Source organism: Corythoichthys intestinalis, chromosome 21, assembly GCF_030265065.1.
Source record: "Corythoichthys intestinalis isolate RoL2023-P3 chromosome 21, ASM3026506v1, whole genome shotgun sequence".
Classification (NCBI taxonomy): domain Eukaryota; kingdom Metazoa; phylum Chordata; class Actinopteri; order Syngnathiformes; family Syngnathidae; genus Corythoichthys; species Corythoichthys intestinalis.
Genome location: NC_080415.1, coordinates 27,198,646 through 27,211,194, shown reverse-complemented (window position 1 = coordinate 27,211,194; position 12,549 = coordinate 27,198,646). Strand labels below are relative to the sequence as shown.

Sequence of the window (12,549 nt, the reverse complement as noted above, 5' to 3'; positions counted from 1 at the left end):
GTCACACTCATTTTTTTTTTTGTCTGCAGCCATTTCTGCGATATATTTCAATTTCACCTTTCGAACACTTTTTTATTTAACCTTTCTGTTTGAACGGACGAAATATGGATTTGGATCCTTGTTACATCTCCGTCAGAATGACTAACACACCAGATCAGACTCACACATGGCTAGGCGCAGCCAAGCACATTTGGATCAATAAAACCGTTGGCTCCAGGATAAGCAATCAGATAGCAAAAAGTGGGATATCGACTTCTTAATATACTCACAGGTGATTTGTCCTCATACCGCATTCACCGCCTTGCATTACTGGCATTATCCTATCGCGCCCTTATCTGACCTATCTTCCCTCCTCTTATTATTCGAATGCATAATACTGAAATAGGCCTATGTCAATAAATATTCAAACAATACTTGCATAATAAGTTATTTAATGACACATTTTATAATTAATATTTTTGCACATTTCATCTACATAATGTTCATCTATTAGTCAACTCATTCTGTGTTTCGTTGTTTTAGGAACCCCTCTTTTCTTTGTGATTCCTTGGGTAGTGATGAAGATACTGAAAGAAAACAATGAGTGAGTCATCCATTTCAGGGAAGTCAAATTTATTTCTGTCTGGGCAGGGGTTAAAGTGGGCTGGAATACCGATCCAGTAAAAGATTCGGGGCCGGAACAGAGAAATATGACAGCAACTGTCAAAACCCCATGTTAAAAACAAAAAAACCATACACACCAGGCACGTGCGGGGGGGGGGTGTCGGAGGGTGCTTGAGCACCTGCCCCTTTGCCCCGACATGCCCAAAGTGCCCCTTTTGATTCGGCTTTTTTTTTTTTTTTTTGTGTATGTGTGTGCTGGCCGACTGTGCAGGCACGCCATCGAGTACTTTACTTGAACACCGAAAACACCTTTAAATAAATAAAAGCCGTCTGTGTGCCGCTAAGCTGGTGCATAACCCCCCCACGCTGTTCCTCTGTGACCTGGGTGTATGGTGAGGAGTCTCAGGACATCTGGTGGTTGAAAACAAACGGTGTTACCCTATTAAACCGTATTCGAGCAAATACTGTAGTGAAAATTCTTACACCAGATTTATTCTGGGGATTTTTTTTAAATAATGTAATTTTCTCTTATATAGTTTTCTACTTTACTAATGAATTACCCCGCCGCCCCAAGGCTATTTCGACCCATGTGTCTCTACTGTCAATAGGCAACCATATTTGTCCGTTCTCCTCAGAACGTTATCTAGAAAGGTATCTTTAAGTTCTCTAATAGTGAAATAATACTTGTAATTATACTCATAATTGAAAAAACTGCTAATGGTGGCTCAGTGAACATCTAATTTGGTTTGTTTTCAGATGAACAAGTTGAGTAACCAAGTTTTGATATAGAGGTTGAAGGAAGAAAAAATAGACACAGCGAGAAAGTGTTGATGACAGTGTTGATTTCTATTCACTGTTCCCCCCTCCCAATTAGACTGTAAAGCTAGTTAAACTGGAATTATGTTGTTGTAAGGTGTATTAAATTTTTGTTCATGTGTCCTTTTTGTTCTATGAGCACCTGCCCCTCCATCGGTAACTGCACGGCCCTGATACACACATCTCATCTCCAAGAAGAAAACAATCTACCAACGTCAGATTTACATACGCAAATGTTAACAACAAGCATAATAAAGGGCTTGTGTTGCGTAATCCGTTTCTAGCGATATTTATTATTTATTTGTTCTACGGAGCTCCCCCCGGCTGCAGTTTATCTGAGTCTGACTAGTCATGTCGATGTGCATATGCGCTCAGCAAACCACCCTTGACTCAGTTGTCCGTTCAATGGCTTACCACACGCTATACGTCACTTCTGCTCATTAATATTCATGACGTTAGCAACAGTTGCTAAAGGGGGACACGCTGCCGTTTGTTCCCAATAGTAAATGAATTGAAATAGTGTACGAAGGAGATGTCTACAGAGCTAAACCTACCAATTCTGTCCGAAAATGATGTCCCTGGTGCCAAATTAAATGGTAAAGATGTGGAAGAACATACAAATGTTCAGTTAAAGAGATGGCTTGAGTGCCGAGGGCTGAAAAAGAATCGAGCTGATCAACACCTTTTTCCTTACGCCACTGACAATGACGTTCTCCTGTTTCAACTAGCTATCCTTTACCCCCATATGCCCTGTCTTTCTTATATATTATATCCTCTGGTTGTCTTACGTCTCTGACCGTTCTTGGGGGTAATTTATATTGTTAGTTTTGTGTAGCGATCGCAAATGCTATTCAGTGACAGCCAACGAACACTTTTAATTTTTTCATCAATAACAAATCTTAATTCTATTAAATTTGTTACACTTCCCCCTTACTAAAGTTATTCCTCTTCAACAGAAAAGGTGACAATGGTGGCAGTTATATACCACTTTAATTTTTTTAAGGTCAAAAATAAGTAAAAATATCCAAATCAGGCATGAAAATCTCTCACCTTTCGGCAAAATTTGGCGTTTTAAAGTCAAAAGGGGTGACCTACCTAAATTGTGTAGATCCGAGGAGAAACTTTTTATGGGGAGAGAGTTGGCATGTGACGGTTACCGGTTTAACTGGAGGTATGAAAACTAAAATTTTCCGTCATACCATAGTATGGTATTAGCTATTTTTCATGTGTCAAAAATGCAGCCAGAAGTGGCTTGGCACGGCAGCGCTCCTGACAGTGTTGTGTCATAGTTATGATTGTCTAATAGCAGTCTTATGGAGCCGCTGTCAAATAAAGTGTTACCAAATACCATAACTAGCAATTAATGAAACAACTGAAACAGTAACTGAATAAATTATTAGGACAGAACATGAATTTTGATTGTTATTTACATTTGTAGTGCTGCAATGCATGCTAGGAGGCATGTTAGACAACAACAGTGTTGACAGCAGGTGGCAGAATAGGTTGACTATCTCCCCCATGGGAGCAGTGATGGCCAAATGAAGCTTCTTGAAGCAATAAAGCTTTGCAGCAAATTGGTTTAAAGCTTCATGGGGTTTCATTTGGACTTATGACAGTCGTATGATGCCGCTGTCAACTAAAGTGTGACCTGTTAATATCTTTTGGTGTAAATATCCCACAATACAGTGAGGACAGCTGTGGCTGATAGTCCAGTGCGGCTTATCTATGAACAAATGCCGTTTTCATGTCATATTTGGTGGGTGGCGGCTTATAGTCAGGTGCGCCTTATAGTGCGAAAATTACAGTAGTATATAATCTTTTTTTTTTTTTTTTTTTAATTTATTTTAAACTTTTTGTTAGAATAATAGGGAAAATTAAATGTTATCTTTGCTTGTATTTATAAGGGGGATTTTTTTTTTCTGAAAATAAACAGGAAAAAACTGGAATTATTTTCTTTCTTTATTATTCTTATTATTAATTGTTTCATAAAAGAAAAGAAAGAAAGTAAATATTCTCCAGTTTTTGGACAACATAAATTTCACATGAATTATATTTTAAGCAAAAAAAAAAAAGAAAGTTAATGCCCTGATTTACTTTTATAGGCCACAAAATATGATGCAGAGGATCCAGATTTGGCCCCTGAACTGCCAGTTTGACACCTTTGTTTTTGGAATTATTATTATTCTATTAAACCCAATAACACTTTTAAATAATTCCCTGCATTGACGGCAATAGACGTCCAATCCATTTGAAGTGCGGGTGTGTCTTTTCATCCCAGATGTTGGGCTGTCAACGAAAACATGAACTACTGGTGGATCATCCGTTCTCCGATTCTTTTCGCTTCGCTCGTAAGTACGACAATCGATATCCATGATTGTTCTCTCGTCTCACGGAAATGAAGTTAAAGCGATTTTTTTTTGGGCACCAGGTCAACTTTCTGATTTTCGTCAAGATTCTGAAAGTGATTCTCTCCAAACTTCGGGCGAACAACCAAAGCGACTACTCTGATTACAAACGGCGGTATGTCACCGCCCATTGATTTGATTTGAAGATACGAAAATAAACCTCATGCGACTGTTCTGAATTGTTCGCTCGGTTCCATTAGGCTTGCCAAGGCAACGCTGACGCTGATTCCCTTGTTTGGCACTCACGAGGTCATATTCATCTTCTTAACAGACGAACAAACCACTGGGGCTCTGCGATACTTTAAAGTTTTCTTCACGCTGTTTCTCAATTCGTTCCAGGTAGGATTGAACAAGGTCACCTTGATTGCAAGCAATCATTGTACCACATGAGTCATAAATAATATAAATCTTTTTTTGACCCCTTGGTGTTTGTATTCACATTTAATTCAATGGATTTTTGACTATAATGGACATGAAATTCTTCTTTTTCTAACTACCACAACGCATACTCTATGATTACTATACACTGCTGGCCAAAAGAATTGGCACCGCTCGCTGCAAATCTGTCAGATAATGCTCAATTTCTCCCAGAAAATGATTGCAATTACAAATGCTTTGGCAGTAATATCTTCATTTAGTTTGCTTGCAATGAAAAAACACGAAAGAAAATGGGGAAAAAAAAAAACTTTACACAAAACTCCGAAAACGGGCTGGACAAAACTATTGGCACCCTCAGCCTAATACTTGGTATCACAAACTTACGAAACAACTGCGAACAACCGCTTCCGATATCCATCAATGAGTTTCTTACAATGCTCTGCTGGAATTTTAGACCATTCTTGTTTGGCCAACTGCTCCAGGTCCCTAAAATTTGAAGGGTGCCTTCTCCAAACTGCCATTTTCAGATCTCTTCACAGGTGTTCTATGGGATTCAGGTCTTGACTCATTGCTGGTCACTTTAGAAGTCTCCAGTGCTTTCTCTCAAACTATTTTCTATTGCATTTTGAAGTCTGTTTTGGGTAATTGTCCTGCTGGAAGACCCATGACATCTGAGGGAGACCCAGCTTTCTCACACCGAGCCCTACATTATGCTGCAAAATGTGTTGGTAGTCTTCAGACTTCATAATGCCATGCACACGGTCAAGCAGTCCAGTGCCAGAGGCAGCAAAGCAACCCCATAACATCAGGGAACCTCCGCCATATTTGACTGTGGGTAAAGATGTCCCGATGGATCGGGATGCCGATGGATTGGGTCCGATCACGTCATTTTCAAAGTATCGGAATCGGCAAAAAAAATATCGGCCATGCCTTTTTTAAATATATATATATTATTTACTGTAAATCGTTTTTTCTAATTGTATTTAACGTTACAGACAATGTCTTACACTCATTGAGAGTAGTTTTGGCTTAAAGTAGGGCTATCAAATTTATTGCATTAACGGCAGTAATTATTTTTTTTAACTTAATCACGTTAAATAATTAACGCATGGGCTGCACGACCCACCCACGCATTGTCGCGTTCAATCTATAATGACGCTGTTTTACCTATAGATAGCGCTAAAAGGCAGCATATAATGAGTAGAGAGAATTTTGACAGCCTTTGGAGCCAATTTTTATGTAGCTAAAGCCTGACAATACCTCTCTCAGCAATTAAAAATAACGTGGGAGGCAATGTGGAGAAGAAAGAGAGTAGTTGATCATTTTTTTATCACCCTATGTTCTTTCCCAACGCAGAGAAGATATATCAATTGGTGCCCCTACGCACAGTCATGGTTGCACTTCCCATCATGCATTTGGGCAGAAGTTAAATGGCTGCAGTATCATTTACTGAAAGCTCAACAAATACACTATATGGCAATATTTAGTCACAACATACAAAGTCACATTTATCCTTTAAGAATTACAAGTCTTTCTATCCGTGGATCCCTCTCACAGAAAGAATGTTAATAATGTAAATGCCATCTTGAGGATTTATTGTCATAATAAACAAATACAGTACTTATGTACTGTATGTTGAATGTATATATTTGTTCGAGTTTTATTCTTTTTTTCTTAATGCATTGCCAAAATGTATATGATCGGGAAAAATTATCGAGCATGATTGGAATTGAATCGGGAGCAAAAAAAAAGCAATCGGATGGGGAAATATCGGGATCGGCAGATACTCAAACTAAAACGATCGGGATCGGATCGGGAGCAAAAAAATATGATCGGAACAACCCTAACTGTGGGGACAGAGTTGTTTTCTTTAGAGGCCTCGAATTTTTTCCCTGTAAACTCTATGCTGATGCTTTTTCCCAAAAAGCTCTACTTTTGGCTCATCTGACCAGAGAACATTCTTCAAAAATATTTTTGGCTTTTTGTTTTGGCAAACTCCAACCTGGCTTTTTTATGTCTCTGGGTCAGAAGTGGGGTCTTTCTGGGTGTCCTACATAGGGCTGCAGCTATCGAATATTTTAGTAACCGAGTAATCGACTGAAAATTCTATCGATTAATCGAGTAATCGGATAAAACATTTTTTTAAGGTAAAGGGCAATTATAAATATACATGAGAAAAAAGAAATTTAATCCAATATTGAACCATTTTCTGTCAGTCAATGTCTTTTCGATGTACATTGTTGAAAACAGCCAATAATTGCATCTCAGATGTGACTAGGGGAAAAAAATCACTGCTTTCACTCCAAAAACTTCTAGATCTTATAAAAAAACAACAACAACATATTCCTTACTTAAAAATGTAATTACGCTTGATAACACACATCACTTGAAAGCTACTGTACGTGTTTTTCCCACGTGTTTCGATTGAATTTCCATTTGTGTCAAGCTATTTTTAAGTTCTAGTTAAGTTTTAAGTTCGGCTAAACTGTAAGTGCTGTTAGGATTTTGAGTTTTTGCAGTGTTCAGAATAAATGTATGATACCTTCTGTATTGGAGCACATTAGGGACCAGTGCTACTTGGTGTTTTATTCAGCAATGACTGCTGAGCTAAAACTGACAGTTAGCTTTATTATGTTTTAATTATACACCCTCATCACTCCACAGCGCTGTGTTTTTACAGATTAAATAAAGCCTGTATGTAAGACACGTTAGCCACGCATTGACAGTGATCATAATCAATAGAAACCTAGCCCTCCGAAGGGCTAACGTTACGTGAGCGAGTGACAGTAACGTGAGATTTATTAGCGCTGAGAAGTCTACTGCTTAAAGATGGCGGCTGTTTACTAACGCTGCCCTGACGCGGCCGAGTCTGTCATTTCGCATCTAGTCCTAAATGCATGCAATATCTATGAGGCGCATCGGACACTACCTGCCACAACACTAGCATCATGCGGGTGTAGTTTTTAGCAACGTCGGCGTACTTTGTAGCGGCTGTCGGCTGCAGTAAGTTTTTTTTTTTTAATTGCTTCTTCCTCTACGCACGTGACGTCAGCGCGTTGTCCCGCATTAAAAGTAGTCCGGACAAAACGTAATGCTTAGAGCTGGCAAAATTAAACGATTCCTCGAGGTGAATAAAATTACTCGGATCAGTTTTTTAACTCGAGTTGCTCGACTATTCGATTCAGGTCTAATCCTACCGTAGAATCCCTTTTCATTCAGACTCCAACGGATAGTACAGGTTGTTGCTGTTGTACTCTTGGACTGCAGGACAGCTTGAACTTGTTTGGATGTTAGTCGAGGTTCTTTAGCCACCATCCGCACAATCTTTCGTTGGTATCTCTCGTCAATTTTTCTTTTCCGGCCACATCTAGGGAGGTTAGCCACAGTGACATTGGCTTTACACTTATTGATGACACTGCGCACAGCAGACACAGGAACATTCAGGTCTTTGGAGATGGACTTGTAGCCTTGACATTGCCCATGCTTCCCCACAATTTTGCTTCTCAAGTCGCCCGACAGTTCTTTGGTCTTCTTTCTTTTCTCCATGCTGAATCTGGTACACACAAGGACACAGGACAGAGGTTGAATCAACTTTAATCCATTTTAACTGGCTGCAAGTGTGATTTGGTTATTGCCACCACCTGTTATGTGCCACAGGTAAGTAAGAGATGCTGTTAATTATGCAAATTAGAGAAGCATCACATGATTTTTCAAAGGGCGCCAATAGTTTTGTCCAGCCCATTTTTGTCAAATGATAATGTTTTTTTTTCTCCAATCTCTTATGTGTTTTTTCATTGCAATCAAAATAAATGAAGATATTACGACCAAAGCATTAGTAATTGCAATCAGTTTTTAGGAGAAATTGAGCATTATCTGACAGAATTGCAGAGGTGCCAGTACTTTTGACCAACAGCGTAGTTGAGTGCTCTGTATGTGAGAAGGATGATTTTAAACTGAATCCTGTGTGAAGTTGGAATCCAGTGCAGTTTGTGGAGGACGGGGATTCTATTCTATTCTATTCTATTCTATTCTATTCTATTCTATTCTATTCTATTCTATTCTAATGTGATTCCTATAGGAGGTATGGGTGAGAAAGCATGCAGCGGAGTTTTGGATACCCAGGTGTGACAAATATGACAAGATTAAAGTCGTGATATGATGGGAAAAAAGGCATAATTTTACTAGATTAAAGTCATAATACGACTTGACGTATTATTACGAGAATGAAAAACTTCATAATGATATGTAGCTGCATAATATCTAAGTATTTTTGCATTTAAAATAAAAACAAAAAAACGATTAATCGCAAGTTAACTATGGACAGCACGCGATTAATCGCGATTGAAATCTTTTAATTGTGTGACAGCACTGGTAATATTAAGAGATTAAAGTCATGATTGCAATTTAAAAATAAATAATATATAATTTAGATAAAGAAGGACTTTATTAATAATGTATTTGTAAATTTGTGAAAATGTAGCATTTATTATTTTTAGTGTTTTAGCTACCTACATTATTTGATTTTTTTTTTTTTAAGATTTTTTCATTTTTATCTCAACTGTATTTTTCAAATAATTTTCTAAATTTAGTATTGTTTTTATTAATACTATTTCATAAATTCATGTGTTCCTCAAATGATTTTTGTATATTTGTTTTTGTGTAAATTCAGGCATCAAGACGTTAATGAACTAACATTTTTGCAGGGATTTCTGGTGGCGGTTCTCTACTGCTATGCAAACAAAGAGGTTGGTTTTTTCAATTATTCTTCTTTTTTCACTTGTAGACAAAAATGTGTATTTTGTATTGAAATATGAAATAGAAGAGGTGATTAGATTTTGAGGTCAAAGGGACATGTTGAATTTAGCTGATTAGGCAGAGGGCTTGTCTCTCGCAGCATGAATGATAGCAAGCTGTCCAGGCTCTGAAGGAGCAAAGCACACCCATAGCATGTACAGTGCTGGCCAAAAGTATTGGCACCCCTGCAATTCTGTCAGATAATGCTCAATTTCTCCTAGAAAATGATTGCAATTACAAATGCTTTGGTAGTAATATCTTCATTTATTTTTCTTGCAATGAAAAGACACGAAAAGGACTGAAAAAACAAGAAATCATTATCATTTTACACAAAACTCCAAAAATGGGCCAGACAAAAGTATTGGCATACTCAGCCTCGTACTTGGTAGCACAACCTTTAGACAAAATAACTTCGAACAACCGCTTCAGGTATCCATCAATGAGTTTCTTACAGTGCTCTGCTGGGATTTTAGACACTTCTTCTTTGGCCAACTGCTCCTGGTCTCTGAGATTTGAAGGATGCCTTATCCAAACTGCCATTTTCAGATCTCTGCACAGGTGTTCTATGGGATTCAGGTCTGGACTGGTTGCTGGCCACTTTAGAAGTCTCCAGTGTTTTCTCTCAAACCATTTTCTAGTGCTTTTTGAAGTGTGTTTTGGGTCATTGGAAGACCCATGACCTCTGAGGGAGACCCAGCTGTCTCACACTGGGCCCTACATTATGCTGCAAAATTTGTTGGTAGTCTTCAGACTTCATAATGCCATGCACACGGTCAAACAGCCCAGTGCCGGAGGCAGCAAAGCAACCCCAAAACATCGGGGACCGTCCGCCATGTTTGACTGTGGGGACCGTGTTCTTTTCTTTGAAGGCCTCAATTTTTTTTCCTGTAAACTAGGTTGACTCCTTTTCCCAAAAAGCTTTGCTTTTGTCACATCTGACCAGACAACATTCTTCCAAAACGTTTTTGGCTTTCTCAGGTAGGTTTTGGAAAACTCCAGCCTGGCTTTTTTATGTCTCTGGGTCAGAAGTAGGGTCTTCCTGGGTATCCTACCATAGAGTCCCTTTTCATTTATACACCGACAGATAGTACGGGTCGACACTGTTGTACCCTCGGACTGTAGGATTGCTTGAACTTGTTGGGATGTTAGTCGAGGTTCTTTATCCACCATCCGCACAAACCTTCGTTAAAATCTCTCGTCAATTTTTCTTTTCTGTCCACATCTAGGGAGGTTAGCCACAGTGCCATGGGTTTAACACTTAGTGATGACACTTCGCACGGTAGACACAGGAACATTCAGGTCTTTGGAGAAGGACTGGTAGCCTTGAGGTTGCCCATGCTTCCTCACAATTTTGCTTCTCAAGTCCTTAGACAGTTCTTTGGTCTTCTTTCTTTTCTCCATGCTCAATGTGGTACACACATGGACACAGGACAGATGTTAATTTAACTTTAATCCATTCTAACTGGTTGCAAGTGTGATTTAGTTATTGCCACCACCTGTTATGTGCCACAGGTAAATAACTGGTTCTGTTCATTACACAAATTAGAGAAGCGTCACATGATTTTTCAAAGAGTGCCAATACTTTTGTCAGGCTCATTTTTGGAGTTTTGTGTATAATGTAGGGCTGTCAAATGATTAAAATTTTTAATCGAGTTAATCACAGCTTAAAAATTAATTAATTGTAATTAATCGCAAATCAAACCATCTCTAAAATAGGCCATATTTTTCTGTAAATTATTGTTGGAATGGAAAGATAAGACACATGACGGACATAAACATTCAACATACTGTACATAAGTACTGTATTTATTTATTATAACAATAAATCCACAAGATGGCATTAACATTATTAACATTCTTTCTGTTAAAGGGATCCACGGTTAGAAAGACTTGTAGTTCTTAAAAGATAAATTTGAGTACAGGTTATAGTAATTTTCTACTAAAACCCCTCTTAATGTTTTTGTTTTAACAAAATTTGTAAAAATTTCCATCAAAAAGTCACATTGGGCTCCCTGCCGTTCTTCCACAGTGTCTTTATCTACGTAAGGTAGTGATTGAAATACACCACAAGGTGTCAATGGCGAGTTTTAAATTAATTAGAGATCTAGCCAAGGCAAAGTCTAAATTTTATCTGTATTTTCCATAGTTATTTTGATTGGGAATGCCAGTTCTCTTTGCATTGAGCACTTTTCTTTTTGTGAACATTATTTTTTGGAGAGATAGGAATATTATTTTTGTTGTGCTTTCACTAAATGATACTGAACGATTTAGCTGTTCCACTCAAATGCATGATGGGAAGTTGGGCAAACATGACTATCAGTAGTGGCTGCAAATGGTATACAATATGTTCTGCGTTGTATTCAATTAAGCGTGTTTAGAAAAAGATCGTCTCATGCTCCGCCCAAATGCATGATGGGAAGTTGGGTAACCATGACTGTTAGTAATGGCTGCCAAAGATTAAGCCAGTTAAAGGCGCGGTCCAATAAATGCCTGTGTCCATTCGCATTTCTCTGGCTTTTGGCTTTCAGTGTGCTAAAATGGTGTCATTGTAAACTGTTTGAGGCAACGCATGAACGGGTCATTCCGTGCATGCGATAATTGCGTCAAATGTTTTAACATGATTTAAAAAATAATTACCACCTCTTAACGCGATAAATCTGACAGCCCTAGTAAAATGATCATGATAATTTTTTTCCAATTCTCTTTTGTGGGTTTTTTTCATTGCAAGCAAAATAAATGAAGATATTACTACCAAAGCCTTTGTAATTGCAATCATTTTCTTGGAGAAATTGAGCATTATCTGATATAATTGCAAGGGTGCCAATACTTCTGGCCAGCACTGTATAGACCCTACCCACCGACGTCACAAAATCACGTGCTCGCTGTATGGTTCCGCCCCCTTGTCCGTCATTTTGTGTCTGTATTATCAATGGTCTCAATTGATCGAGCAATTTATAATGCATTTCATGGAAGACCCGGTGCTTTCGGATGCCGTAAACTCACTTGATGCGTTGCATAAAAGGCGTTATGTGGAAAAGCTTCAGTTTATCCATTCGCCAGATCCATATTTGATGCCTAAATCGATGTTTTTCGACCCGCTGTCTCCGCCGTATTTGCCTGACATCTGCTAGCTACTCAGATATGTACAACTATCTTGTCCACACAAAATCAGCCTATTCTCACGAAAGTTTGAAAAACTTTAAGAGCTTGGAGGCTTATAAATACTTCGTTGCTGGTTGGGTGAAACAGGTCCTCGTCCACGAAAATTCGGCAGGAATCTATCTTGTGCTTGGAAAGGTGAGTTACGAAATTTTCAATTCAAAATCTTTTGTTATTGCTAACATCCACCGTCAAGTCTAATGTATTTCATGTCGTTTGTCAATGGAGTTAGGGCTTTTAATGTTTATATGGTTTAGCGATAGCACTCTCACTACATACATACGTGTATGTTGTCGGCGATTAGCCTCGCAATGATCTTAATTGTGGTTGTCAGCCCAAAACCCTCTAAATATATATTAAATGCATCTTACCAGATATAAAATGACTACTACAT

The 12,549-nt window shown here is 38.3% G+C and overlaps 1 protein-coding gene across 1 annotated transcript in view; it reads left to right on the top strand.

Moving 5' to 3' along the window:
- LOC130909592 (glucagon receptor-like) overlaps positions 1-12,549 on the top strand; it is a 43,178-nt gene that overhangs the window by 28,993 nt on the left and 1,636 nt on the right. Inside the window, exons 9-13 of the mRNA XM_057826267.1 lie at positions 523-583; positions 3,698-3,767; positions 3,848-3,939; positions 4,025-4,163; positions 8,906-8,947. Coding sequence (XP_057682250.1) covers positions 523-583; positions 3,698-3,767; positions 3,848-3,939; positions 4,025-4,163; positions 8,906-8,947 — 404 coding nt within the window. The remainder of the gene's footprint in view (positions 1-522; positions 584-3,697; positions 3,768-3,847; positions 3,940-4,024; positions 4,164-8,905; positions 8,948-12,549) is intronic.